The 27,644-nt window shown below is 45.1% G+C and overlaps 1 protein-coding gene across 1 annotated transcript in view; it reads right to left on the bottom strand.

Moving 5' to 3' along the window:
* Nucleotides 1-1,608: 1,608 nt before the first annotated feature.
* BIN1 (bridging integrator 1) overlaps nt 1,609-27,644 on the bottom strand; it is a 101,273-nt gene continuing 75,237 nt past the window's right edge. The window contains 8 exon segments of the mRNA XM_075756994.1: nt 1,609-7,178; nt 10,633-10,734; nt 12,151-12,261; nt 13,050-13,142; nt 16,776-16,799; nt 18,615-18,722; nt 21,597-21,725; nt 25,587-25,737. Of these exon segments, the coding sequence (XP_075613109.1) occupies nt 7,071-7,178; nt 10,633-10,734; nt 12,151-12,261; nt 13,050-13,142; nt 16,776-16,799; nt 18,615-18,722; nt 21,597-21,725; nt 25,587-25,737 (826 nt within the window). The 3' untranslated portion in view covers nt 1,609-7,070.

The raw sequence follows: 27,644 nt of genomic DNA, 5'->3' as shown, positions 1-27,644 counted from the left end.
AGACTCCCTGCCAGGGCAAGGTGGTGTGTCACTGAAGGACAGCCCTGATACCAACTTCTCACCCTTCGTGTGGAGATGCCATGGAGCAACTGGCACCAGTCAATGCCAGTCCCTGCAGAATGTAACACCCTAGCCTCTGCCTTGCCTGCTCCCACCCATCCCAGCCTCGCCTGGCACCGCACGTGCCTCCTCCAACTATACAGGCTTCCCTCTCCGTCTGTGCTCCCAGAGTGGAGCCCAGCTTTCCCTGCAGCGTGGCGAAGGCTCTTAGGGCTGGACCCAGAGGCCTGCAAACCTGTTTCTCCTCCAAATGTGCTGCCAGGGCTCATGTAGCTGCAGTCTGCACATGGCCAAGGAGCCCAAGTGCTGCTTGTCTGGAGCAAGACAACATCACTGGGAATGAATTATGCAGATGAGCAGAGGCAGCTGACAATGAATTATGCACGCTGCTCCCCCTCAGTTGCCTTCTCCCCTCCAGTTTTCTTTTTATTTCTGGGTGCTGGAATGAAACTGCATGAGGAAGGCCAAACAGGAGGCACACACAGAGCACCCATGCCGCAGGGTTTCATTCCCACCCTGCAAGCTCCCAGCCCTGGCAGAGCTGGCCCAGTTCAGCCTGGCAGGAGCTGGCATGCCAAGCGGAGACAGAGCCCGTGCCAGCGACTGCAGCAATAGTTTCAGGAGCACAGCCTTCCTCTTCCCCTCCCTCTGCCGCAGGATTTGATTCAGGTCCATCTGAGTACCACAGAGGTGAGAGGCTAAAAGGCACTAAACCCTCTGGGCCGTCTGGAAATGAAAGAAACATGCAAGCACAGTCTGGCCAGCTCCCCACGCTGGCTCTGAGGCTTGCACACCCGCATGCTAAAACGGAGGAGTCTGGCAGTCCATTCATCAAAGCGCTAATTGGCACCAATTTGCATCAGATCATATTCCAACCTTCGGCCAGCACTCGCCATTTACACACAGTATCCTGTGTGCAGCTGCACCGAGCCTGCCTGGAATGAGGCGTCCGAGGGAGTGGCCCCAAAACAGTCAGCTATGGACCTCTAATCCCTTCCCTCCAGGATCCCAAAGTGCCCTGGTAAAGGGCAGAAACATCCCTTTTCCACAGGTGAAGAAACTGCCCCGTTAAAGAGCAGACCCCAAAGCCAGCCTAGGAACTAAGAGCTCGCCCAGGCATGCCAACAGGGTGAAGGCAGCTGGGAGATGTTCAGCCAGATGGGGCAGGGCACCCCTTTGCTGTAATACTCCCGTCAATAAACTTGCCTTAGAGGGTGAAGATCACACCACCTTGAGGTTAATAGCTATTAAAAAGTAAAGGTCTCATATCTTTCCATACATTGGACTTATCCAGTGTCAGGTCATCACAACATACTGGAACAGAGAGGACTGCTAGAAGAGCTTACCCTGCTGCTGTGCTCATTCGGGGAAGCGCCAGCATTGCCCTCTCCATCCCATGTGTTTGTACTAACTCCCAGTGTTAATGGTGCCTGGACAAACCAAGCCTTTGAAACTACTCACCTCTTTGAGGACAAAGTCCTGAATTGTTTCAGCCCCTTAATATAAAGGGGAAAAAATAAGAGAGAGAGAGAAAAACTGACACAGGACTTCGGATGACACAAATTATATTTCTGAACATTGCCAAGAAACAAAATGGGACAAATCCATCTAGTGCTTGTCACTGGAACTGGGTGTCACAGCTCTGAATACAATGGGAATTGTTCAGCTTTGTTTAAACAAAACAAGAATTAAAATAATTAAAAAAACACTCAAAACCCAAACATTTCTCAGGTCATTGTGGTTAAACTCAGAGACTGAATTAACAGAAGGAAAAGAGACTGCCAATACATTGCCAAAGTCGTTGCCATTTGATTCAGTTAAAGAGAAGCAATAAGCCCAGGACTGCATCTGGCAAGTTTCAAGTAGGGACCATCTACACGAAATGCAGACTAGGGACAGGATTAGCAGAATACACTGTAAAAACAGGTGAAGGACTTATAGCCATAAGACACATCAACGTACGAGCTCATACAGACCAGTCTTCACAGCTGCAGCTTCTCCATTTAGTTTCATAAACAAAGTTTCTGAAATGGCCTTCTAGTTCTCAGCCCCCATGTGCCAGCTACAGACCCCAAGCTTCAGGAGGGCTGGTAGCACAACCCAGCTCTGGGCATCACACAGGACCCCTTTCCACCAGGAGTTTACTACTCATAAATGCCTAAACGAGAACACGCAAGCAGAAGTGTCTGCACCGGCGCCAGGTGTGATGGTACCTGTGTAGCAAGGAATAGCTTCCCTTTGGCAGTCCAGAGAAGAAACGTGGTTACTTGTTTTCCTGATACCAGCATTATCACGATGCACTGAGTAGGATTTGCTGATGGATGTGAGTTAGTGCATCTTCTAGCTTTGCACTTGAGGCTGGTGGGAAGTGCCCTATGCTACCATCATCCTTGAAGAGCATGGGAGAGGCTGGGAAGCAGGAGTAGCTGGGGAGCAGGGCCAGATGCTGAGAGACACAGAGGCTACTGCATTAGAAGCACACAGGCCTTGTGTGTGGAAGAGTGGTAGCTCTTCCTAGAAAGGGCCAAGACACCTCTGCATCCTGCAGCAAAGGACATTCATTATTTTGGGGTATGGACCGCACAGCATCCAAAACATCTACAATAGTGGCAGAGAGCATTCAATCTGTCTGGCACAGAGCAGGAAAGGGGAAACTCTGAACTCAGTGTCCTTTGCAGGGGAGAGACACCTGTTATTGTATTGACCACGTGCATCTTGACCACTGACATTTTGTTCTCCCTAAATAAAGAGGTTCTGGACCTCCCTGAAACCACGAGGCAAGGCAGTCAGCGCATCAACCCAAAATGAAAACAATAATGTACCATCCCTTTGTCCTCCCCAAGCAGCTCCTTAGCCTTGGGCCTTTTAGAGGCTGTTGCAAAACTTCACTGAGCTGACATCCTGATTCCAGGCAGAATATGGAGCCCTTACACCTGCTCCAGGTCATAAAAGAGACCTCTTTTGACTCGAGGGTGTTTGCCTTGGCCACGGTCTTTGGACAGTGGGACAGGAAAGGGTTCTGCAACTGAGAACAAGGCTTCAAAGATTGTGGCAAACAGATCACAAAGCGTGACTAGCTCTGAGCACCCTGAACGAAGCCTGCACAATCCCTTTTACTGCATCACCTTCACAGCCAAGAAGAGCAAGGTGCTAAAAGCAGACAGTTGAGGAATGCCCAAAGTAGCAGAGTATGTAGGAGTCCCGCCTGGAACAATGCATTCATCTTTATCCTGGGACCTTTCCCTAATTCTATCTAATAAAGATTGACATTGTTAAGATAGAAAAAAGTGAGAAAAGTAATGCCTTCTTTCTTTCTTATCATTTGGGCAAATGATAATTCCCACTGCACAATGGGATTAGGCTCAAAGTGGAGCCTAGTCATAAATCTATGACCAAACTGAGACCAATAGAGCAAGAATGTCTTTCTAAGCTACAAAACCAGTCAATGGCATGGGATGAGAGATGCTTTTATTGTTCACCCAGTAAAACAACCAAGTGGAAGATTATTAGATGAGAAAACGGCAGCTTTGCTGGGCCAGATACCAGGTAATCCCTTAAATGTGTCCAGTGTGCCTGTCAGTGGAGCAGAACTGGGCAACAGGCTTCTTTGGGTTCTCTTCAGTGGATGATGTAGTCACCAAAAAACACAGTTTAAGGTTAACTGAAACCAGTTGTCAGAATAAGAAGAGAAGGCAAAGGCAAAAAGACTATTAAAACATTTTCTTTCAGCATTTTCAAAACAGGTTTCACATTTTTGCTTCAAAGCAACTTGTTATAGCCAAAGTCATAATGTTTTTAAAAAAGTGAAAAAGCAACCCTAAAAATGAAACACTTAATTTTGGTTTGAAAGGATTTTTTAATGGTTTTTTTATGTTTTGATTTTTCCCTTTTTCATTTCATTTTCAAACAAACAAAACAAAAAAAAAAAAAAAAGGAAAAAAATTGTCTCAGGTCACCCTCACAACTTCAGGTCACCCTTACAACTTTTTTCCCCCTAGATTTTTCAGTTCAGCCTGCAAACTGAAAAACCACTGTGGGCACAGCCTACTCGGGACTTTACTGTCCTTCTTTCTATTTGAATCAGTCCTAAGCCAAAAAAAATGGGAAGCTCATTTCACCAGGTAATACCAACCAGAATCAAGGTATTTAGTAGATGTAAAAATACCGAAAATGGGAGTTGTGGCTGTTTAAATGGGCTGAACATGACCCAGGAGATAAAAGACCTCCTGGCTCCAAAAAACATTGCCATCTACAAGCTTCCTGCTATGCCATCCTACTCTCATATAAGGCAATTTATAAACTGTGGGTTTGATCCTGCATGTGACTGAGATGTACTGGCACCACTTATTTGCGAGCAATGCAAGATGCAGGTAACCCTCCCTACCTGCTCTAAGCAAGGGGTTTGGGGGGTTGGGAGTTTTGGGTTGAGGGGGAAGCAAATGGGGAGAGATGCCAACGTTCTCCCCACCAGTCATATTTGAGCATCAGTCACGTGACCTGAACACAACGTCCCTTTTTTGCAGAGCGTTACCACTTCTGCAGGGAAAATACAGTACTGGATAGTTTCTTTGCAAGCTCAATGAAATGAAAAGGCCTTACAAGGATCTTTGTTGGGACAATCGTCTGGTTCAAACACAGCAGAAGACAACAATGACAAAAACAGCAAAGAAACCCCACAATAAATTAGAGATCAGCACAGCTTTCTAAAGGCTCTAGAACAATTACTTGCAAGACAAAAAAATCACAGCTCTGGTACTTAGAATCTTGTCATTTTTTTAAAAAAACAATAATCCACAGGTTTTGCATAAAAATAAACATTTTAAGCTGACAGCATTATGTTAATTGGATCAACCCGCTTTTTAATATATATATTTCTATGTATATTTAAATGTATATTTTTTCCTACGAATATTCTTTAAAGGAGTAATGGGAGTCACAAATGCACAAAAATAGAGTAATAATAAAGACAATCCTGGTGAAAAAGAAGAAAAAGAAAAATCAAACAGGGCAGTATTCTAAAGCAACAGCTCACCATACTATAACTTGTGGAGTCCAGTCCTTACGTATTGTGAGCAATTACTCCTAAATACTATTGGGTTTTGTAACAGTAATGTAAAATATAAATTCCTGCACTTTTTTTTTTTTTTAAAAAGGGGGGGGGGGAGAGATGGGATTTGGATATATAGGACAGATTTTGATGCCTGTTACATTGCTGTAAATAACTAGCACAGATCATCTACCAAGCTGAAAGCAGGAGGAACTCCACCAATTCTTGCATTTACCAGTTTCCGGTTAAAATCTGATTCTTCCCTCTGAACTAAAAATTTAAAAAATGCCATACAATGTTCTTTCCGATCAAAACAGATCAGAAAAGGTGGGATTTTCAGTAGTGTGTGTCAGCATTCTGTGCGTCTTTGACAAAAGTCAACTCCTACCAGCTAGGAAGATTATTTCAGAAAGTGATCCTGTCCCTTTACAGCAGGAGGTAACCTCACTGTTAAAAATCACTTCAAGGCAAAAAGATCGTGAGGGGGGAAAAAAGCCATAAAAAATGGTAATAGCATGACCTGCTTGCCAGCTGCATCAGTATTCAAGTAAAGTTTAAAGTACCTTTGTGGGACTTTTAGAGTCTTGGAGGGTCAGACCGGCTTCTTTTAACAAGTGTAATATGCACTTTGAAACAGCCTTGTCATCTGCTTGTTTAAACTAAAAAACAAAACTCGAAAACAAACAGGAGCAAAGGAAAGGTATAGGAAAGGTCTCAGCATCAGTATTAGACTGCAGAGTGTCTTCTTGACACTGACACTTTGATGTTCTTGCCTTCCTTTCTAATGCATTAAAGTCTCATAAAGTCATGCAGCCATTTTAAATGAGTATTTCAAGAGTGCAGTTTTCATAGAGGTTAATTTCATCACCAGCACAGCACTGGAGAAAGCTGATCTAACAATATTTCACTTACAGAACTCTTCAAAGGAAAATAAGAAATACAATTCCACAAATAACAATGCCAATTAAAACCACAGAAAGCAAATTGTTTTTTCCTCAGTACTTTTTCTTAAACATTCTTTCAGAAGAAAATTTTTCTTCCCTTGTCTCTTTCTTTAAAACCAAATTTTCTAACCAGCCAGATTTGAGAGCTATATTCCACCTACATGAATCTAAGCTTTTCTGAAACTGCCTACAGGGGTTTGGGGGCAGAAGATTCCCTCTCCTAAATTTCAGAGCCATCTAAATGGCATCCACTTGCTTTGTCTGGTTTCTCTTGAAGTTGTCTATTCCCCTTAGTATTTGTGAGAATTTAGGTGTCTGCATTTGAAAGAACTTTGGACTGAGCACAGCTTCACACATTTCGTCTTCTCCATGCCCTTTCGATATAGTTTGTTCTATCTTTACATGTACAAAATCACAGTTTGTGTAACATTGTTTTAAAGGAAGAAAATAAAATACACACACGCACACACACACATTGTATTGGTGAACACTATACACTAAATATTTTTTTCAACAGCATAACAGAAAGTTTGGCCTACTGTAGGTTGAACATGTAGGGAAGGCTGAATTTTTACGGTTGCCATGCAAGCCACCTTCAAGACAAAACAGATGAACCCACCCAAGAGCAAATGCAGCTTCTACTCTCAAGCCATTAGACAAATACTGCCTTTCCAGGGATCAGACTGACATCTCACCAATTCAGTCGATGCAGTATTTAGAGAACCGCACCGAGTTGGCTTCTGCATCAGTCCTCTGAATCCAAATGCTGTTAAAACCAAAGGGGGAGGAGGGTATTTGACTTGCCTTATTATTATTATTATGTATATATGTTGATAACACTTTGAATTTCAATTTACTTCTGAAACCTTGCCCTTTGAGAAGAACACACCCTTTAAGTTGACATTTTTTTCAGGCTTCTGTTCCTTTACAATTCTCTTTTCATTTCGCTGCTGTTTTCCAATTATCTACCAGGAAACTTGCTTTCTTCCAGCAGAAATGCAGCTGGTGGGCTTGGGATTTCACTGCACCCGCTCTGTGAAATTCTCTGGGAAAACCCCTCGGCATTGGTCAAGTTCCTTACGCTGGATCCAGTCAGACTCCTTCACGCCCATCAGCCATCCTTCATCCTGGAGGAGAAGACAGAGATCAGATGCTGAGGGATAGATGCAAGTGGGGATTTTTCTTATAGAGTGCAGGCCAAGAAGGTATCAAGGCATTATCAAAGCCATGCTCGTAGTTGGCTTGGAGACAATCCAGGAAGAGGATGGGGGAGAAGGAAGAAAAAAAATGCTTTCATTCCCTTTTAAAACAGGGAGAAGGCCACATCTCACCAGAGTCGGTACCAAAACTCCTATCTGACCCAGAGTGTCTAGAGGCAGTGAAACTGTAAACAATTAGCAAGCGTAATAGAAACATGCCATAATTTACACCCACCAAAGCAGGAGAAATTCTGCCAAAGAAAGTCTCTAGAGCTACAGGCTGGGAACCACTTACCCCACCTTTCACTGCCTAAACATGAAGGGTCTAGCATTCTCCATAGTCACAAAAGACACGGGCATCTCCACAGCGTAATTCACCCATTCATCTCAGGCACAGGTCTTTGGAAAGGATGAATCATTCCTTGGAGGTGCTCATCCCCTGGTCTGGTGATGGCACCTGGGTGATTAGCATTTTAGAGAGCTGACACAGGCACTGAGTCTTGCTTGCTAAGCTGAAATCTGGTCTACATATGAGAACTGGGAGCTGACGACCTCAACCCATCTTCCCAAAACCCAATAGACTGTTGGGCTTGATGCAAGATACAGTTGATAAAACTCCCCAAACTGTGCTACACATAATATAACACTCAAGGTCTCTCACAAGGGTCGTCCCTAGCCATCAAACCTATAGACCTATGAACAGGGATGCAAAATGGAGTCCTGCCTGGTAGAACCTGCTCAGGAGAAGAATCGGATTTCCCACCCTCTCCCTGCTCTCTGCAGGGTTTCCAGCACCAAGATTTCTGCTCCACCTGAAGCACATAAGGGAGACAAGATATTCAAGGTGGGAAAGCTGCACTTCTTGCAGCTCAGATGTGCAGCTACTCTATTTGCTGCTTGTCTTGGAGTTGCCACCATGAAGCACCCCTTCAACATGCAAATGTGCCCACTCATTTGCAGTGGGGCAGCCTATGGGCTAAGATTGCAGCATGAGGCAATGGAACTGCACAGGGAACCACCACCTCCAAATCTGACAGCTTGTTCTGCATCCGCTGGATGAGCATGCATCCAGCTCATGTAGACATATGTCAGCACATCCAGCTACATAACTTGCCAGGGCAGAAACGCTCAGGCAACCAGATGCTCTAAGCTGTGGGGAAATTGGGCATGCGTGTGTGCAGTTCACATAGTTGTTCTGCCACTTCTCCTTTCCTGGAAATGGCAGGAGTTACCTGGGTATTTACTCAAGGCCAAGCAATGCCTCCCTTGAAACTTGTTCTTTAAAAACGTACCTGCACAGTGCAGGAGTGACGCAGCCCTCGCCAGGGGTGATCCATGGGGCACGTACTGCTTTCCACTGCCATTTTGCAGCTTCTGCCCTCTTGTCCTGTTTTCTGCACATTTCATGTGGCAGCAGCTCAGACCAGACACTGTACCTGAGTTCCCTGCTCCTTGCAGGCTGTGCTGGGTGCCTGCAGGCTCAGTTAGCCCTTGCTGCTGCCTTAGATTTGAGCATTCAGGAGATGTCATGGGAATGGCATGAGACGGGAGCCCATCTGCAGCAGCCAGCTGCAGGGGCTGAGGAAGGACTGACATGCCATAAATCAGGAAGACAAACGACTAGGTGGAAGATGCTGGGCCCAAGTGTCTGGAAGGCAGCTTCCAGCTCACAGCACAGCAAGCACAAAAGCTCAGCCATTTGTACATAGCGTCTGTACCATACAGCATGCATCACTCCCACTGCATCCTGCTACAAAGGGTCTCCTCAGCTGTAGGGATTAGACACAAGGACCCAGCCTGACCCTTGCCAATTTTGAACCACGTCACTTGAAGTGCCAGCTTAGAAGCATTGTTGCACTCAACCCCTTCTTCTACGAATAGAGATGAATCCAGGCCTGGATGTACCCCAAACGGACACCTAAGCTGCAAGATGGGGACATGGATTACAGTCTATCATCCTAAGCTTCCTCCACTCACGTGCACAGTTCATGCACATGTTAACAGCCAACGTTTTCTGGCTGGGTATGGTCTAGGTTAGGGAAATGAGCTGTAGCACAGGATACACTGTAGGAGGGTTAGGGGGCTTCAGTGCAGCTATGGCATCATGTTAGCAACACTCAGAGCTCACCCTCTGCAGCTTGGAGAGTCTCGAGTTCATGGCTGTTGCACCCACATCCAGCTAGAGTGCAAACATAGGGCATTGAAAAACTGTGCTCCACAAATGCCATCTCCTGTCACAGAAACTAGGGGAGCTGCCACTCATTTCCCATCCAGAAAGCTTTCTGAGAAAGAAATGCTCACAAATGCTTGTGCAGGGCAGTCCCACGCAGAATCTTTGTCTCCAGAAGGAATCACTGCCTCTTCCCCATACAACCCTTCCCCCCAGAGCACATAGCTCTGCAGGAACTGTCAGCACCTTATAGCTCCCATTTCACAAGCAGCAGCAAGATCTGCCTCCATAATTCACAAAGTCAACAGCTGAGCCACAAAGAGGATCCACATCTTCTGTGGCCAGTGAACTACTTCACCTTCCCTTTACCCCTTGTTGGAATCCAGATCATGTCTAAGCTTGGTCAAACCCAAAGAGCTGGTGACTACTGAATCAATTTGGAGAATTCCCTTCCTTCTCCAAACAAAAACCTGGAGACATGAGCATGAATTTTATAAAATCGCCACCTCCCTCAGCCAAAGTAGTAAAACTACTGCAAACTATCAGCTGGAAGCCCTCAAACACAGCAAGTGAGGAAGATTTATTCAAGGCTTCTAGAAATAGCTCAGATTAAAGAAAAACATTGCCAATTCAGGTTGGAGATGGACAGTAAGATTGCTCTCTGGGGCTGAGCAACCTGTTCCAGCCTTTGGTTCTGCTGCCATCTCCTGACCAAATGCTGTCTTTTGAAAATAGGCATTGCTATGCTGGAGTGCAAGACATCATCCACGGCAAGCTGCTTTCTCAGAGCTCCAACATTTCACAAGTGGGTAGAAAACATCATCATAACCTGTGGGTCACTCCTGCCAATGCCACAGTCTGCACTGCAGTGGTCACAGGGAATGTGCATCATGTTTAGGAGCAGTGAGGAGGCAAAATATGGGCTCTGTTGGGCTATTGCATTGGCTCAAATGCGCTGATAGGGACAGGTAGCCACGGCTATTTCACATGCGTTATGCAGGATAGTATCTCTGCCTTCCAATCACAAGCAGAGTCCTCCTCTGTAGCAGGAAGCCAACTTCAAGCTAAAGGACAACCGGCTCTCCTGCCAGCTCCCAGCCACAAACTGATGGCTCTGCACCAACCAGCCGACTGTTAGTGGAGGAAGAAGCAGCTCTGGAAATCCCCTCGGCTCCTCCCGGCCCAGGTTCACACCCTGTCTTCCCCATTCACCTGCTCCTCAGGGTTCTCAAATGGAATCACAAGCACCACGTCCCCGGCCTTCAGCTGCAGCTCGTCGCTGTCGGTGGCCGTGTAATCATGCATGGCCTGGACCTACGGGGAGAGGAAAGGAGAGCTTGGGTGAGGCCAGCCTTCTCTCATCTAGCTCTGTAATGGGTGACAAGGCTTTCCACTTCATTGACTCACTGGATGATTCAGGTCGGAAGGCACCTTTGGAGGCCATCTGATCCAACCTGCTGCTTGAGGCAGGGCAAGTTTGGATCACAAATGCCACATCTACAGGAATAACCATTTCCCTTAATTTAATGGCTACATGCTTGTTCATACAGCCTGACATGCAGCTCATCTTTGCCACCAGGGCATCCTGGTGAGTCTCATTCAACTCATTCATCAGCACCTCTCTGTCCTTCCTTACGAGGGTTGAATTCCCATGGTATGGGCCTAAAAACCTCACATGGTAGAAAGGCTATGTTCACTTGAATGGTGACCTGTATTCTTTTTGCAGCTGGACTGCAAGACTATTAGTGATTATAGCCTCCCATCCCTGTCACAGCAAGCAGGGAGAGGAAACACAGGGAAGAGTATCAGTTTGGATCTTCGAGTGATCATATCCTGCCATGTTTTCTCTTTGGTATTCAGCCTAATTCCTAACAACATCTGTGTTACAGCTTTTCTACTTCATACCACAGCTCTCCACTTCGAGCACTATCATCTATAATGCTGTCAGTAACCGGTCTGAATGTCATGAGCCTCCTATTGTTCTTCATGGTTTTGTCATTCTTCTGCTTTTGGTAGATCTCCCCCCAAAAAAATTATGCAGAAGAAAAGCATTCCTATAGCAGGTTAAACAAACAAAAAAGGAGAGTGTCATTTCTCACTTGCACAGCATGATGCATCTGTGCTGTCTTGCCACCATATTCCATTATGCGTATTAAATTTGTGGCCTATCTTCGCTCAGAATCACTCATTCCTCCACACCTTCCAAACAAGCTGCAAGTGATCTGTGGCATACTCAGAATACCCACCATACTTCCCTATCTAATGCTATATTTTTCCCTGTTCATCCTGGCTGTCTAATTTCCCCAAACACGAAGCACTCAGTCCCTATTGGTGTTTCCAACTCTTCCTCATTTGCCACTTGCATCAAAGTTTAATCTTTCCAGTTTGGAGCACAACTTCTTATCTACTACCCATGGTCTGTGACTGACACTACCACTCCTACGATAGAAAGAACTGCAGCAGTGAGGAGGGGGCGTTTTGCTACACAGTACAGCCAGATATTTAGACACAGATGCTCTTGCACAGTCCTCTGAAGCACTTGGAATGGCATGAAGCTGGGACATGCTGCTGGAGAGGAAGGTGTATCTCTCCTTCAACTTCCTTTCTCCCTTTCTATGTGGCATAGCCCATGGTCATGTTGAGCAAAAGTAGTTAATTCACTACAGGTTTTAAAAAAAAAAAAAAAAAAAAAATCACCAGGAATTCAGTGCCCCACCACCATGCACTAACCTTGAAGAGAAATCCTGGGGGCATGTCAGCTCTTTCAGATGAAGCGCCTCCTTCCACAGTGCCATTGACAGTAGCAGGGAAAGTTTCCACAACAACAGCGGGCAGAGAACTCTGATAGGCAGCAGCAGCCAGGGAAGGAAAAAAGCCATTGAGAAAAGAGAATCCAAAATTGCAGCTCCAAGTCCACCCTGGAGGATCCACATCACAACCCTACCCATGGCTTCAGTGGGTTTTCCCAGTACACCAGTTAGTGACAAAAACACCCCAAAGGACAGCTGAGGCAGCAGTGAAAAGGCAGGAGAGGTGACCGCTGTCTCTCTTTGCTCAGGGCTGCAGAAGAGCGGAGTGTATTTAGAGTTTTTCAGGGACTGTACTGCCTGGCATTTCCTATTCACTGTGGTCAGGACACAGTTCTTGTAGAGCCCTCATGGAACAGACAACTTGCTTGTGACAGCCTACTGGAACCAAGCAGCAATGACATGGGACCTACTCCAGTCCCCTAAAAAGGTGACAGTGTCAGGGAAAAAAGAGGAACCCTGGATATTCAGGGAACACAAGCAGAACCCAAGGGACAAGGTAGGTAAAGTAAACAGAGAACAAGGAGGAATCCAGCAGACAATGCGAGCTTAGCACAATGTGGACTGTGGGCTGGCTTCACAACATGGGTGAAGGGACAGTTCTTTTTGTGGATCTTCCAGCAGAGGTTCTTCCTAAGCATTATACAGATAAAATGCAATGGCTAAGTCTGCCCTCTGAACAAGAGCGTTGTAACTGCTGGGGAGGCAGGGATGTGGTTTTCCAAACAGCCACACATCTCTTCCCAGCCCAGCCTCCCACATCTGCTGCATGACAAAGGGATGTGACAGAGAGAAGAGACTGCTGTCCCTCAAGCTGCTTACCGATCCTGAATCAGCTTCGGTTTTAGATGCTTCAGCTCCAGCTGCTGCTTCTGATCCAGCTGCTTCAGCTCCTGCATTGGCTGCTTCTGCAGGCTGCAATACAAAAGCCATCCAGGTGGAGAGTTACGCTCATTACAGCCATGTGTGTGTGCACAGAAAAGTGCAGCTCAGTCTGTCCAAGCACTCTACGCTGTTGCCTACTGCCATCTGCTGACAAATAGGTGAGGGACCTCCGGGTCTCACTAGGTTTCTGTCTCCCTCTTCCTCTGCAACTCTGCAGTGAAATCATAGCAAAGCCTGCATTCCCCTCATTCCAGCCACGCAGCACGGAATACTCTAGAGAAAATCAATGCAAAAATCCTGTGTGCCTTTTTTGTTTCAGGATCTAACATGAAAGTTTACCCATGCACAGTATCTCTTATTACATCTAGATTGCCTGCTTCTACATGAATACACAAGTCTGCTTGCATGCCAAGGGACAAGGATCTCTCAATAAGCTGCTTCCAAGGATCAACAATCAAGGAATATTTAAACCTTTGCATACTCCCAGAAACAGAAAAGCACGGTAATAATGTCACAGATATGGAACTTAGTCTGGACCCAGCATTCACATGACATTGGCATTGAATCAAACTGAACTAACTTTCACCCAATTTGATTTTGGACAGGCCCAGAAAGTCATGAATTTGGATTCTGCTGTGAATATTCTATTAGTAAGAATTTGCTATGAACATTCTGCATGGTGTGTGTGCACATTTGTATTGGTGGAGAGGGGAGTTTCTAATGCACAAAAGCTGCCGCCACCAGAGAGAAATATTCAGCATCACCTAGAAGTCACTGCCTGGCAAGGACTGTTTAAGGAAGCTTGGGGACAGGGGTTTCTGTGCACAACAAAAGACCAACCAAACATCTCTGATACACTTCCAGCTTTTGGAACTTACAGCTTCTAAAGCTTTTGCTCTCCCTTGCCTGAAGTCAGGCTAAGTCTCTTTTAACACAAAATTAAAGATACTCATTTGCCCCTCCCAGAAACTGCAGCAACACAGGAAGTACTTGGACCTGGTAGCACCAATACTGCCAGATCAGCCCCTTGGGAGACTGGCCAGGCAGCATCTGGGAAGATCCCTGACAAGAATCTCAGGGGTATAATTTGCAGCCCATGTGTCATCATGGCCAGTCTATATCCATTTGTTCTCTGTACCAGATAGCACACGCACCTCTTTGCAGAATCTAACTAGATATCCACTTTGTACTTGCACAATAGATTGTTATACAGAGATTTCCCATTTCTAATACATGTGAATAAACTAGTTTTAGCATGCCTACATGCCTTATATATTTGGTAAACACATGTACCCCTGAATACAACAATGTTCAAAACAGGGCATTGTTCAGATCTCTTAATGTTGCAGTTCTCATAGTCCCGACCGTACAAAAGACCAGTGTAAAGCAACAACCATGGTAACTCTTAACTCCACACCCATCTGGCTACTAGCCACACACTGCCACAGTGCTCCAAGTAGTTTTCTAATAACAGCAGCAATAATGAAGAAATAAATCCTTGATTTAACAAAAAGCCATTACTTCACCTTCAGCTTCACCAATGGTGCCACTTAACACATGCTTTACTTTCCTACTATCATCTCCTTCCTCACATCTCCCCATCCCCATGTCCACAGGCCTCTATAGCCAGAGGATATTACAAATAGCAGAGCTGTTCCCATCCTGCAGAGCATTCCCGCAACAGCTCTGGTAGTGCTAAGGTAAATGTATGCATATGAAATGCTACAAAGGCTTCTCCTGTTTAATTAGGTTCACTTCCAGATTGCTTTTTTATTTGGGTTCAGTGAAACTGGACCTGGGAGAGATGCCAGCCCAAGTCTATCTGGCCAAGCATGGTTTTTATGTGGATAACTGAAAAGGAGCTCAACATGAGCTCCTTTTTTAAAAGCAGCTAATTTGCAAAAACAGTACTTAATAATCAGAGAAACTGAATCTAAATTAATCCCCTGGATTTCAACAAAAGCCATTTTCATGTCAGCTACTTATTTTTCTATTTTATGTACCTGTGGGTATCCCATGGCCTATAAAAACACTTACAGTCATGGAAAGATACTATAGGGGGAAGAGGAAGAATTGCTCACTGCTGTTGCCAGGTTTGAAAGCTTTGCTTATTCCAACAGCAACATCATACACACCAAATGCAGGTTTCCTAGTCTGCAGAACTAAGCAAGTTCTGCTACATCCAAGTTTCTATGCGGTTGCTAACCTCATGGCATATGGGACTATGAAACCATGCAGCAAGTCTCCTCTCATCAACAGCTAAGACCAACATTAGAGCAAAAACACTTCAGAAGACTTGAAGAGCAAGAGGAGGATTCCCCAGCTGTAGGGAGCTCTGCTCTTTAACCCTGTATGGTATGCCAAGGTCAGAATTTGCATGGTGACAACATCTTGTTCAGTAGCATTCCCCAGCTGATTAAATTGTCCTTTGGGTGAAATCAGTTTCCAGGATGGAAGAAATGGCTCAAAACACTTTTTACACCCCAGACTCTAAGCACAGCTCAATCAGATGCAGTCATACATCACCCCTGCCCAACCACTTGAAAGGCACAAGATCTTTCCTTGCGAAAACGCAGACTTCTTTTCTTTCTTACTAAGACAGACTGACAATGCACATATAGGGGAATGACAGATGTTAAACACTGATGGCTGATAAAACACACAAGGGAAACATCTTTCTCAACATGACCCAAGCCCATGTGAAGGAGAGCACTGGCCACAGTGAGTCCTCTCAGCAACGGTTAAGTCACGTCCTCCCAAGTATTGACTCTAGGTGGTGATCTGCCCCTTGAGAATGGAAAGGTTTGCAGGACTCTGTTCCCCAGGATAAGCCAAGGACACGTGCTTACATCTACACCATGGATATAGCCAGCTCAAGTAGCAGGCTTGAGTGCCCAAACTAAGCGTTTTCAGTGCACGCTGCTGGCTGTTTGTCCAGAGGGGCTCAAAAGTAGTGCCTGAAATATCTCCCAATGGGCTAATTTGTAGCAATCCTGAGACCTTCCCAGGCTTGATATATCCAGAGGACATAAATGACGGTCTGACTTTGGTTCAGATGCAGAGCATGTGTAGGGTCTCCCTTGTCAGCAAGCTCCAAAGCTGAGGTTGAGGCAGATGTCAGGTAAGTCTTGGGCCTGCACTTAAACTTTCAGCGTAGACACAGGTTGAGCTATTTCACACCAGCCTTTCTGGCAATGAACAGCAAACACCACAGATAATCACAAACATGTATGTATACCCAATAGTACAAGCAGTAAGGACGAGGGACAGCTGAGACATTTATGCATTGCACACAAGACCAACAGGATGTACAGAGTTTACGAAATACTCGGGGGTGGAGGGTGAGGATGATAACACAGTAGGATGAAGTTTGAGGACCATCATGCCAACGGAAAGATGAATGAGTTAGCAAGGAAAGGCAATGGGGTTGTGTGCTGGTGGAGATATAAGTTTCAGAGTGCCAGGCGTGACTTGCAAACATATGGCTGCCCCTGGGGTTTCACAGAAGGTGCAAAAGTGGGTTCAGCAGCACATGGAGCAACTTTGGCTTGGGGTGTGCAGAAAGGAAGAGCAGCAAGGGAAAGGAGACAGGTATACACACAGAGATAGCACTGGCACATGCACAGTATATGATGAGAGATGAAAGCCGTATGAAGTTCTTACCTCCCATAAATCCCAAGGTAAAGACTAAGCATGTCAAAGAGCAACAAAAATAAAACATGTTTATACGTGATTATTTCACTGAGTACAAACATTACAGATGCTGATCAGACTGAAGCAGACATACACATTCAACAGCACTTATCTCTGCACTTTTTAAAAATATTTTTTTAGTACCTGAATTTATACACCCCTCCCCACTGCACATTCAAATTTAAGGACCAAGGCATTTGAATAATGGTTTTTTCTACTTCTAGTATGAAGGGAGACAGCCACCAAGCCACAGCTGGTTATCAGTGGCAGATCACAGAGCTAGAAAACAAACCTCATGAGTTTGTGGTCCAGCAGGATTAAATATGTTCCCATGTATCCCCTTCACCCAATAGAGTTAGCATGGTTTCAGAACAAGTCTTCAACTGGTATCTTTGGATCAGTAGTGAAATATCTTAACCTCTTTGCCATAGTGCCCACCCTATAGGAAATAAATTTGACAGCTTTGAAAATTAGGTGGTTTTCGCTAGGTTTTGTACTGTGGTTACCATTAAAAAGTACTGGTTTCAGACCCTTTTAATGACTTCTGAAGCTAATAATAAATACATTAAAACACTAAATATGCTATTGCTGAGCAGTTTAAAAAACCCCACTCAATATAATATTTGTTGTTTGCCACAAGGGCAACAAATAATTCCATTTTAAGCCAAATGTATACTCGTATCCTATGCCAGTATACCCAATTATCTAAGTTATAACTGGTGATTCAGGAAAGAAAAAAATCCCAGTAAATAATATTTTTGGAAGAAAGCTTATCCTAGCATGCAGTTTGTTCTGTCAGGTAATCAGACACGAAACGCCAATCTGCCCACTTAAAGTTCCAGAAAGTGGTAGCTTGCCATATTGGCGTGTATCAAATCATGATAATAACTAGTATTTTGCAGATACAGTGTTTTAATTTAGAAGAATTAAATACCTAATGTTTGATCTCTCTAATAAGAGAGGTCTTATTGCTAAAAAATCTGTGTCATACAGGTCTACCTGGTATAATGATACTGGAGAAACACTGTAAACATCCCAGTTATGTTTATTACAAATTTTAATGGCAACCACAAGTAAAAAATAACCATTTCATACTTAGTTGTCTCGGTGAGGACAACAGCCAAATTCAGGATGCTCTTTGAAGCTTCCAGCCATTTAGATATAAGATGCAGTGCAGTCCACCTGCCTCCAACAGCGGACAGGACCAGGTACAGGTCAGACCAGAATTAGGCATCTTCCTTTTTGATACTCCACTGCGCAGCGTTATGCTCAGGGAGGAAGCTACTTCTTAACTATGAATAGAGACTATGTTAACCCAGAAAAACAAGGGCTTCACATCTCTTGAGTATCCGTCTACAGCTTTATTCACCTTAAGTAACTGCAGATTATCAGTGTCTGTTTATTAAAAATCCCTTCGATAGCAATTTATAGCAGAAGCGCAGAACTGAAGCTGAATTCCCATCCACAGAGTAACAGTTTAAATCCACATAGCATACAGAGGATGCTAATCTAGGGAGGGATATACATGAAGTTGAACAAGTTGTCAATTGGTAGATCATCAGAACAAAGCATAAGCATCCCACAAACACCTAGTGCCAGGCTGTGGCCAAGCTAATAGCCACCTGATTCTCACTGGACTTACACATCCAGCAGAGAAGACCAAGGTGTCCATCTGCAAGGCGCGGGTCTGAGCATCCAGCCCAGCTACCCACAGCTCAGGTCCACGTTATCATTCACGTGGGCGGAGGTCATGCCACACTTGGCAACAAGTCAGTTATGAAGGTAGAAGGAATGGTGATATGAACCAACCTGGGAGGCGGGTGTGGGGGTCTTCCCCACAGTGGCATCTGGTTTAATGGGATCAAAATCCAGATCCAACAGGCTGGCTCCCTCCTGGAAGGGCCCAGGGGCATCAAACTTGGCAGCAGTGAGGAAGAAAAGCAGTACGACCATTAGACACACACGCGTGCACACAGTAGAAGGATATGTGATATCCAGGAGCTAAGGCTGCAAGCGCAGAAGACATGGTGGCAATGCAAACACCTGATGTGACTCCTAACTGCTTGGTGCCCGCAATCATGGGCAATTTGCATGGGTGCCACTGTAAACCAAACCTGAGCTTTTTCTATAGGACTCATTCATCTTCCCACCTGGCCAAATGAGCTGACACGGTGTAAGCACCTGACCTGCTGTGGTCAAAAGGATCACTGCCACTGTTGACTCAGAAGGGCTTCTCTTCTATTTGTATCTATTCCCCATAGCTCATCCAGCTGCCTTTGTACTGAATGCCCAGGACAGGCTCCCTCAGTCACATACAGAAGAGCTGCCATCCATACAACTTATCTTAGGAACACAGATCCAGGCAGAAAACCATTCAAACTGCTGGAAGGCAAGTCCGAGACCTCAGGGTTAACTCCCAAAGCTCCCAATTCCCTCCTGCCTTCTGAGACAGAAATACAGAATATGGCAGCTCACCCTAGCTAAGGGATTCGAATCACTCCACAATCCAAAAATGCCGGTTTCAATGGTTTCCATTTCTGGACATGCCTGAAACATGCACGCACGAGTCTTCTAACAAAGCATAAATTTGAGAGGCTTTGCTATTCTCTTCAAAGTCAGCAGAATAACTCCCTTTGATTGATTAACGCTCTAGTTAAAGACAATGATGGCATATTCGCTACCATTAATAAAACAGTCAGTACAAAGGACATGAGTCATTAGTATTCAAAACTGAACCTTTGGGTCTTAGATTTAACCTAATCACTATAAGACACTCCTTTCTACTCAGCGTCAGAGGAAGCTGTTCTCTCCAGGAAGTCCTGGAAGATTTGCCCCTGTTTCCACTGACCTCCCAGCTCACTGGCCCTACTGCTTCAGCTACCTTTCCAACAACACACAAAGTGTGGCAGGTTGGTCTCCACAGTTATATCACAGCCCCACAATGGAAAAACTCCTGGAAAGTACCAAGAGACACCCTTTAAGACAAAGTCCTCTGAATACAACCCATACTACCATCATTTTCACCTCCTCTAGTTTCCTCTTGCTCCAATTCTCTTTTAGATTTTTCTCTCCCTTATGAACATCTCTTTTTGAGCCCCACAGGGATGGGGACAAGGAACAAAGCTTTCCTATCTCGTAATAATAAACGCTGACCAGAATGCAAAAACCAATTGGCATTTTAGTACACTCCTCCAGCACATCCAGGCCACTCATCAGAGAGGCTCCAACCCCAATCTTTAGCTTTGTTTGGTAGTGAGACATCAAAGGCTTCAGTCATGGAATAAGCTTACCTACCATTCAAGACTTATGTGCAAGGGCTAGCACCCCTTGCCTTTACCCAGATCTCCCACAAGACAGCTCGTTGGAGCTAAGACATCTGACAGGAATGGCCCTGGGCAACACACCAAAAGCTAGCGGCTGTTGGTGCTTCAGTGAAGATTGTTCTGGCAACCAGAGTCCTCCCTCAGAACTCCCATCTGATTGAAAGTCACAGCAGATCCCGTCCTAGGTCAGAGCACTGATCAGGTGCAGAAGAGTACATCTGACTAAGGGCTGGCATTTACATGGAAATATATGATACAAACCATGGAGCAGACAGAGCTGTCCATTATGATACAGGAGAAGGAAGCACAGAAAATGATAGAGTTGCTCAGCTGCCTGTGGTCCCCACCTTCCAACACCAGTATCAAATCATCTCTCTGCTCTGTAGACATTATCTATTGCAATGCTAATTCTGACATGGACTTCCTTCCCTCCCCACTCCACCTCTGCTCCTCAGCAGCTGGGTGGAAGGTGGCAAACCAAAGGCAATGTAGCAGCATGATGCAAGAAGAAGTTAGGGAATGAGTCACATGAGCAGTGATAGACATTACTTGTGCATTAACAAGCATTTAGGGAAAAAAAATATGTGTGTGTGTGTGTATATATATATAAAAAAAATAGATGCAGGTATCTCATGATACAGCCAGAAATCTGGTCAGGCTCCTACATACATAAGGACTGCCATTCTCCTAGATCCAACACAGAATTCCCCACCTGGTTATCCTCACTTGCAGTGATGTAAATCAAAAGGAAAGCAAAGAGGAAAATACATAATTTGAAAACGTCTTTCCTTTTTCAGGGCTTCAAAAGGTACCACATGACAAGAAAGAAATATTCTGCTAGGAACCGTTGGCTGGTGAAGAGTGACAGACACTGTCAGCAGTCCTTAATTCACAGCAGGCACAGTCCTGCCCATCTAACCTGGAGGCACCTATTCTCTGGAAAGAGAACTTCATGCAATTCCTGTTGGCCTTTCCTGTGCAGGTGTGGGCCTTAAACCACAAAGCCCATGTGTGAAAAGCACAAAACTGCCCTCTCCCAGAACTGGCGCAGAAGCCAGGGTCAGCACTTGGGGATGTACAACAGCAGAAAGCACATGCTTCATCCACACCCAGGATCAGTGGGTCCGGAGGGAGCATATCATGGGATATGAGTGGAGCCATAATCCATGTGCATTGCTGCTGAACAAATGCAGTGATTACTTTCTGGCACCTTCAGCAGTTGCATTTCTCCCATTTCTTCTATGAATGAAAGCTCTCAAAGGGCAATGTGTTAGTCAAAGCTGCCTTCTAGCCACCCTCCCCTCTAAGTTAGCCTCCTATTTAACCCTTTGCCTTCTGAGCTCTGATGCTGAGCTTGCTTTCCTCCTTCACCTGACCAGGTTTCATGGCTTGGCACCTCCAAAGAGAAGAAATGTCAAAAGGAAAAGTTCAGAGGCAGACAAATATAAGGCAGGGCATAGCAGCTAACCTGCGAAGGGGTTGTCACACTTATCTCAGGGACAAAATTGTCATCAAACAGACTGATGATGTTCTCCTGCTTGATCTCCTTGGAGGGGGTGACTTTTGGAGGCGGAGGCACCGGAGGCCCTTTCCTCAACTGCATGCAAGTGAGCACACGGCCACAGCACAGACGGCGACACCAAAAAAAACCAGAGACAGGAACCAGGTTAGCCACAAAAACTGAATGTGGGGGAAATAATAACCACAGGCAAGAGCAGGGTCCAATCAACTCCACTTGAAGAGAAAGGGAGGGAGGGCGAAGGGCTGAATTGAAACAAAACAAAAAAACAACCACACGCCTCCAGAGAAGGTTTGGCATCATTAGTTACACTTCAGCCGTGGGCAAGTTTCTCTCTGCAGAGGAGAAGCGTAACACAATTAATATGCATTGACAGGACATGCATACATAATTAAAGCATGTGCAACCTTCAAAAGAACCACTGGGAAGGGAACAGATCAATTACTGAAAACATGATTCAATAGACCAGATCAGTCTCCCTTTGCTGTACTTACCATACAAATGAGGGGTCAGACTCAATTTCTCTTATTACGAGTACATGACCATGAGGACAGACTCTGATCTGCCCAGTACTGGTTCCCTGGTGCATTGGTTATCAGTGTACCGTAAGAAAGGTCAGAAGGAGCTCATGATGGTGTCTTACCACTTCTCAGCTTTAGGCAGGAACAATTCAAACTTCTGAGAAGCCATGACTGCTGTGGGCCCAACTCTGCTCTCAGTTTCACCAATGAGCATTGACACTAATGAAGTTGTGTTTCCCAAGTGGAGATCCTACAGAATGCATAACAAAGTCTGACCCTGTAACTCTAACCCACCCCAATACCCACCATCATGCTAAAAGACTCAGCCTGACACTGCATCCACAACCCTGTGGGAAGCTGTGGTAGGTTCTCCCCTAGATCAACCCATCCACATTGTTTTCACGTTTTCCTGTGGCCAAGGTTCAATGATCATTTCTAAATCAAATCAAACTTGAGGAAGCTGCTGCTGTGTTGGAACAAAGCAGCCATACAAGTTCCCAGCACCACAACAATGCTCACCAATGACGAGGCATTTCTATTTTGGTTTAGAATTACTTGATCTTCTCATCGTACTGAGGATCCCAAGGTAACAAGACTCAGAGACCTGACAACAGGAACCCAGAATATCAGTGTCAGGCCTAGATCTGAAACACAGCAATCCCCGAATCTTAGTCCTGTATTCACACTCCTCCAGCACATAACTGAGCTCTACACGTCACTTATATTGCTAAGGATATGCCCAGTTTTCTACTGGGTTAACCTACGTTAAAGAGTGTGAGTGAGTATGCAATCACACATTTACCACTGAAGAGCTGACTAAGGGAAATAATGAAAATAGTGCGTTCACTTCCAACTTTTCACCGTTAGCAGAAGGTGGTGTGTCGTATTTCCTGAGAACAATCCCTTCCTGAAAATCCCCTGCTTGCCAGTTGCAAGAAGGGACCAGAAATTTCAGGGAAAAGCTATTCTCAGAACAGAGACACCATCTGCAAAAATGGGAGGCTCCAATTACAGACTTTAAAGGCAACAGGATTGTATATTCGCCTTGGGTTATACCTGGAAATTCATCAAGCACAAACAACTTTGCTGCCTAGAATAAAACAAATCCTCTAAAATTTTCTGCTGACTTGGAACATAGTTGCACTGATTTCAAAAGCGTCATTACAGTGTTTCAGTGGTGTAACTGAGAGCAAAAGTCTGACCTTTGAAATTTCACAGACCCTTAAAGTCCTGTGTCATTGTCAAACTACTCAGTACAGAGAGCTGATAGCAGTCGCTTCTTCCAAAAGACAGATATAAACTGTTTTTGAGAATTAACGCACAGTAAAAGAGGTTTTTTTTTTGGCATAGGGAACAGTTCAACATTTAGTTAGTATTTATTCGGTCTCTTGTTTTGCTGCCTTTCTCTACAGCCTTTGGCTTATGGTTTGCATTAGTATTTCAGACAGAAACAGGCCAGAGGATTGTACTTGTTGCTTTTTGCTCCATCCTGCCCCAGGGGATAAAGCCCCTAGCCTCCGTAGAACAAATCACTTACCCATGCGTCAGAAGAAACGACGCCTGTGAAGATTTCAGTATTAAAGCCAAGCACCATTGAGAGAGTGGACACGTGTGTTTTCCAGCTGCCTGGCAAGCTCACACACAGTTTCTAGACTTTATCCATACAGACACCAGGCTTTGCTCTGAGTATGAAACCCCTGTCCTTGTCCTCCCTCCCTCCAGAGCCAGCTCCACCTCTTACCACCTAGCATGACTATGGAGCGGAGCTCTTGTTCTTCATTGTGGTGAGGCCTGGGAAGATGAATTAAACACAGGTTGGAAAAGGCTGCCAGGTGGTGGCAGCATTAGCTGCAAATACCATTTCAGTCTTGCCTCTGGCCCATCTGAGGTTCCAGCCAGGGCTGCACTGGAACATTCTGCTTGCTTGACAAGGGGTGCCTCCAGCCCCATTCCTGTGGGCAGGAAGGCAGCAAGTGAAGGAGAAAACACTTGCAGGCTGGCAAAAACAAGGCTTATGTGTGCTATTTAAAGGACAGGGAAGAAGCCAAACTCAGTGAGACAAGTCCACAGGCAGGGTGAGTGAAGTCTGCAGTGAACAGCTCAATAAATCTGTACAAATGTTCCACATCTTAATCAAGTTATGGCAATCTCTGAAAAACCCAGGAAGGCAATTCTGGATGCACTATCTTCTCTCCCCCATACACATACCCTACTTCAAGGTCCTAGCCAGGGTGGTAGCGAAGCCGCTCTAGGCTGTGCAACGCTGAGTGGTGCAGAGACCCTGAAGAAGTCCTGAAAAGACACTGCCAGGCATCCACACATCTCACAGGGCTGGAAAATACCCTTTTGCCAATGTAAAAATATCCCCTTTTTGTCCCTAGATAATCCTGAAAATGAAAAATACAGTGGAGGGAAAAATATTGTGAGAGGCTATCCAGAAACAGGAGACAGCCTACACCACAGGCTTGGATTTAGAATCACGCTGCTACTTATGACAACAGCAAGGAAGTTCTGGGCTGCACCTGTCTCTTTTCAGAAGCAATAGGATTTATCTTACCAGTTTGGCCAGAACCCTTCTCAGCTTTAATTCTCCCTGGAAGACTCCTCCCTGGTGTCCCACTTACTGAAATGCAAGGATTGGCACCAAACATAATTTTGGCCTAGTTACTAATTTTCCCTACTAAGCTTTTCCTGACAGCAATAGAGGAATGGGAAGAGGAAGCAAATGTTTTATTTTCTCTAAATCCCAAAGTAAAACATAGCACATGTTGAGTAGTAGGAGCCACGTCTTCTATTTTAGACATGCCACTGGGTGTCTCCTGTGTAAGGAAAGGACTAACAAAGGCCACACGGAAGGCATCAGACTCCTTATAATGGACAGTCTTCTTCCTAGTACCCACCTAATTTCTTCATAGCATAAGAATATAACATCTTTATTTTTACCATAATATTTTATCTTGGGATTAAAGTAAAACATCATGCAAAGTACAGATGTTCTCCTTATCCTTATCAATATTAAACTTTTTACTTTGAATCTTCCTCAGATACAGAAGTTCTTGAGAAGGAAGTGGACCACTGAATTCCACAGGTTAATTCAAACGTAAAGAACAAACTTCCTCACCTAGCTACAAAATGGATCTTCTTGGCCATCCTACTGGACAACAAAATGTATTACTGGCCTTCCCCCTGTAGAGGTATTCAGAGACAGCTTAGTTCTTCCCTATATGATATAGACATGACCAATGAGCAACTTGCATTCTCAGGAAGCAGTGAAGGAGAACAACTGTCATGTCATATTCTCTGTGCTCAGTAGCAGGAAAAGGTCCAAAAAAACAACTGATGGATGTCTTTGACTCACAGAGCTTGTGCCATCAGCAGTCATAGTGCAGAGAGATGGTCAATGTCATGGGGACGCTACCTGAGATGGTGACTTTGGGATGCTTGCCCCAGGTGCTTCCAAAGTGGATGATTCCAGCTCATGGTTGATGGTCTTGGTCTCAGGGCTGGTGATGGGAGATCCATCTGGTGGAGGCGAGGGGCTTTTATTTGCTTTCGCTGGGGTGCTGTCACTGAAGAAAGTGGAGAGAGAAATGGAGAGGGAAAGAGAGAGAGAGAGAGAGAGAGAAGAGAAGTCTGAGCCAGGCCTAGAAGGATTTGTGCTAACCAGCGCAGATCAGTGGCCTCCATCTCTTTGCTTTGCTGCCCAGACATGTGATGAAGACACTGAAGCCTCTATAAGCTTCTGAGAAACATCTTTGCTGAGTCATTTGCAGTCCAACACACTGCAGCAGCATTACTGTGCAGCAGACTTCTCACTAAATTCCTACTTTGCCTCAGACACAGAAAAACAAAACCCAAAAAACAACCAAGCATCCTTAATTCTGCTAGATTCTAATGTAAGTGCCTGACATTAAGTCACAGTCTTTTGATACTGGGGAAGCAGGTAAGGGAGGAGTTCTGTGCAGCTCATTTAGTTTTAAATTCTACAGATAAGAATTTTTCTACGTGGTACTGTACTGGCACCTGCATGGGTTATGACTAATAGATTCGCAACGCTTGAACTAAGGTTGTAATCATAGAATATCATATTCCTCTAACTGGCTAAGCTGGAAAAGGGGCAAAGTAGCCAGAGCTTGCACAGATCACTCCAGACAGCAAAGAAACAGTGAGATTCTGGCTACTAATAAAGATTTCTCTATTATGGAAAGTCTCCCCAGCCTTGTTCTCAATGATGAACCCCTCTGCCCTTGCCTTTCCAGTTGGTCCTTATTCCAGAACTGTTTCTGATACACAGTCAAAAGGCATTCTTCAGGGAATTAAGATGCAAGGACCACATGCCATTTATTTGTTCACAACTTGGCCAGATTTGGACAGATTTTTCAAAGAAATGGCAAGAGGCACACGCTTTTCCCTAAGGGCATGCCCTGGCCAAACGTCAAGTCTGTGTTTCAAAGTACAGAATCATGAGTGATTTAGTAAGAAGTTGGTGACCAGAGAATTTCAACAGGGATAAAGGTAAAACCATTTTCCCAGCCTAATTCTCAGGAACAGCTGAATCATCTTGGCTGAAATTCAGCTCCCAAAAAGCAACTAATCAATTTATCTCAAGTCGTGCAGAAGCACAGACAATGGTAGGGGATATTTTTGCAGAAGTGGTTAGTTTGGCAAAGCTATACAGAGCTGAAACCAGAATATTACAGAATATTGCAAAAGGGCTGTGCAACCTCATCTACAGGGAGTGATATTTGCCTCCACTTATAAAGTCACATTTCTTGTGAAGTTAAAGGCCCTGGAGGAGGCTGGAAGGAACAGATCCTTTCCTCCAACTTGAGACAATAAACCCTAGCTCAGAGCCAGGACTAGAGCAATGCAGACCTGATTCTGCAGGGACATCAAGTCGATTATTTCTTTGTTCTGTCCCAAGGGAGCCCCGAGCTCCAGACACATACATCCACTCATACTTGGATGCCCGAGGTGGGGTGGTCATTGGCTAACATGCATGATGGCCTCATTCCTAAACACTCATGAGTAGGGGGAAAGCAAGAGGAGGAAGGGACAGCAAGGCATTTCAACAAACCTCCCCTTCCAAGCAAGCATCTCCCCCTGCTCAGCATTCCAGCTTTCAAGCTCCCCATCCCATTCCCTCTTCATTCACTTCGCCCTCACCCATTCGCTCCCACTTTCTCCCCAAGTCCACACCCCAAATGCACATTTCCCCTCAAAGCACTTGTTCTCAGGTCTGCATGCAGGTCAGATGTTTCTCGATGACACTGATGCCAGCAGCACACCAACATGATGCAACAAACCCAATGACGTTCTCTGCCAGCAGCTCTCAACCAGGGCACACACACCAAGGGAAAAGGAGAGAAAGGAGAAGGAAAAAGGGAAGAGAGGGGACTAAAGAACACGTATGCCAACCCCTGAGCTCTGCAGTTTGACTGGATATGCCTACAGTGTCCTTCCTCAGAGATCCTCA

The sequence above is a fragment of the Balearica regulorum genome, chromosome 6 (genome assembly GCF_011004875.1).
Source record: "Balearica regulorum gibbericeps isolate bBalReg1 chromosome 6, bBalReg1.pri, whole genome shotgun sequence".
NCBI classification, from domain to species: Eukaryota; Metazoa; Chordata; class Aves; order Gruiformes; family Gruidae; genus Balearica; species Balearica regulorum.
The sequence above is the reverse complement of the archived record's forward strand: the minus strand, read 5'-3'. Positions and strand labels throughout refer to the sequence as shown.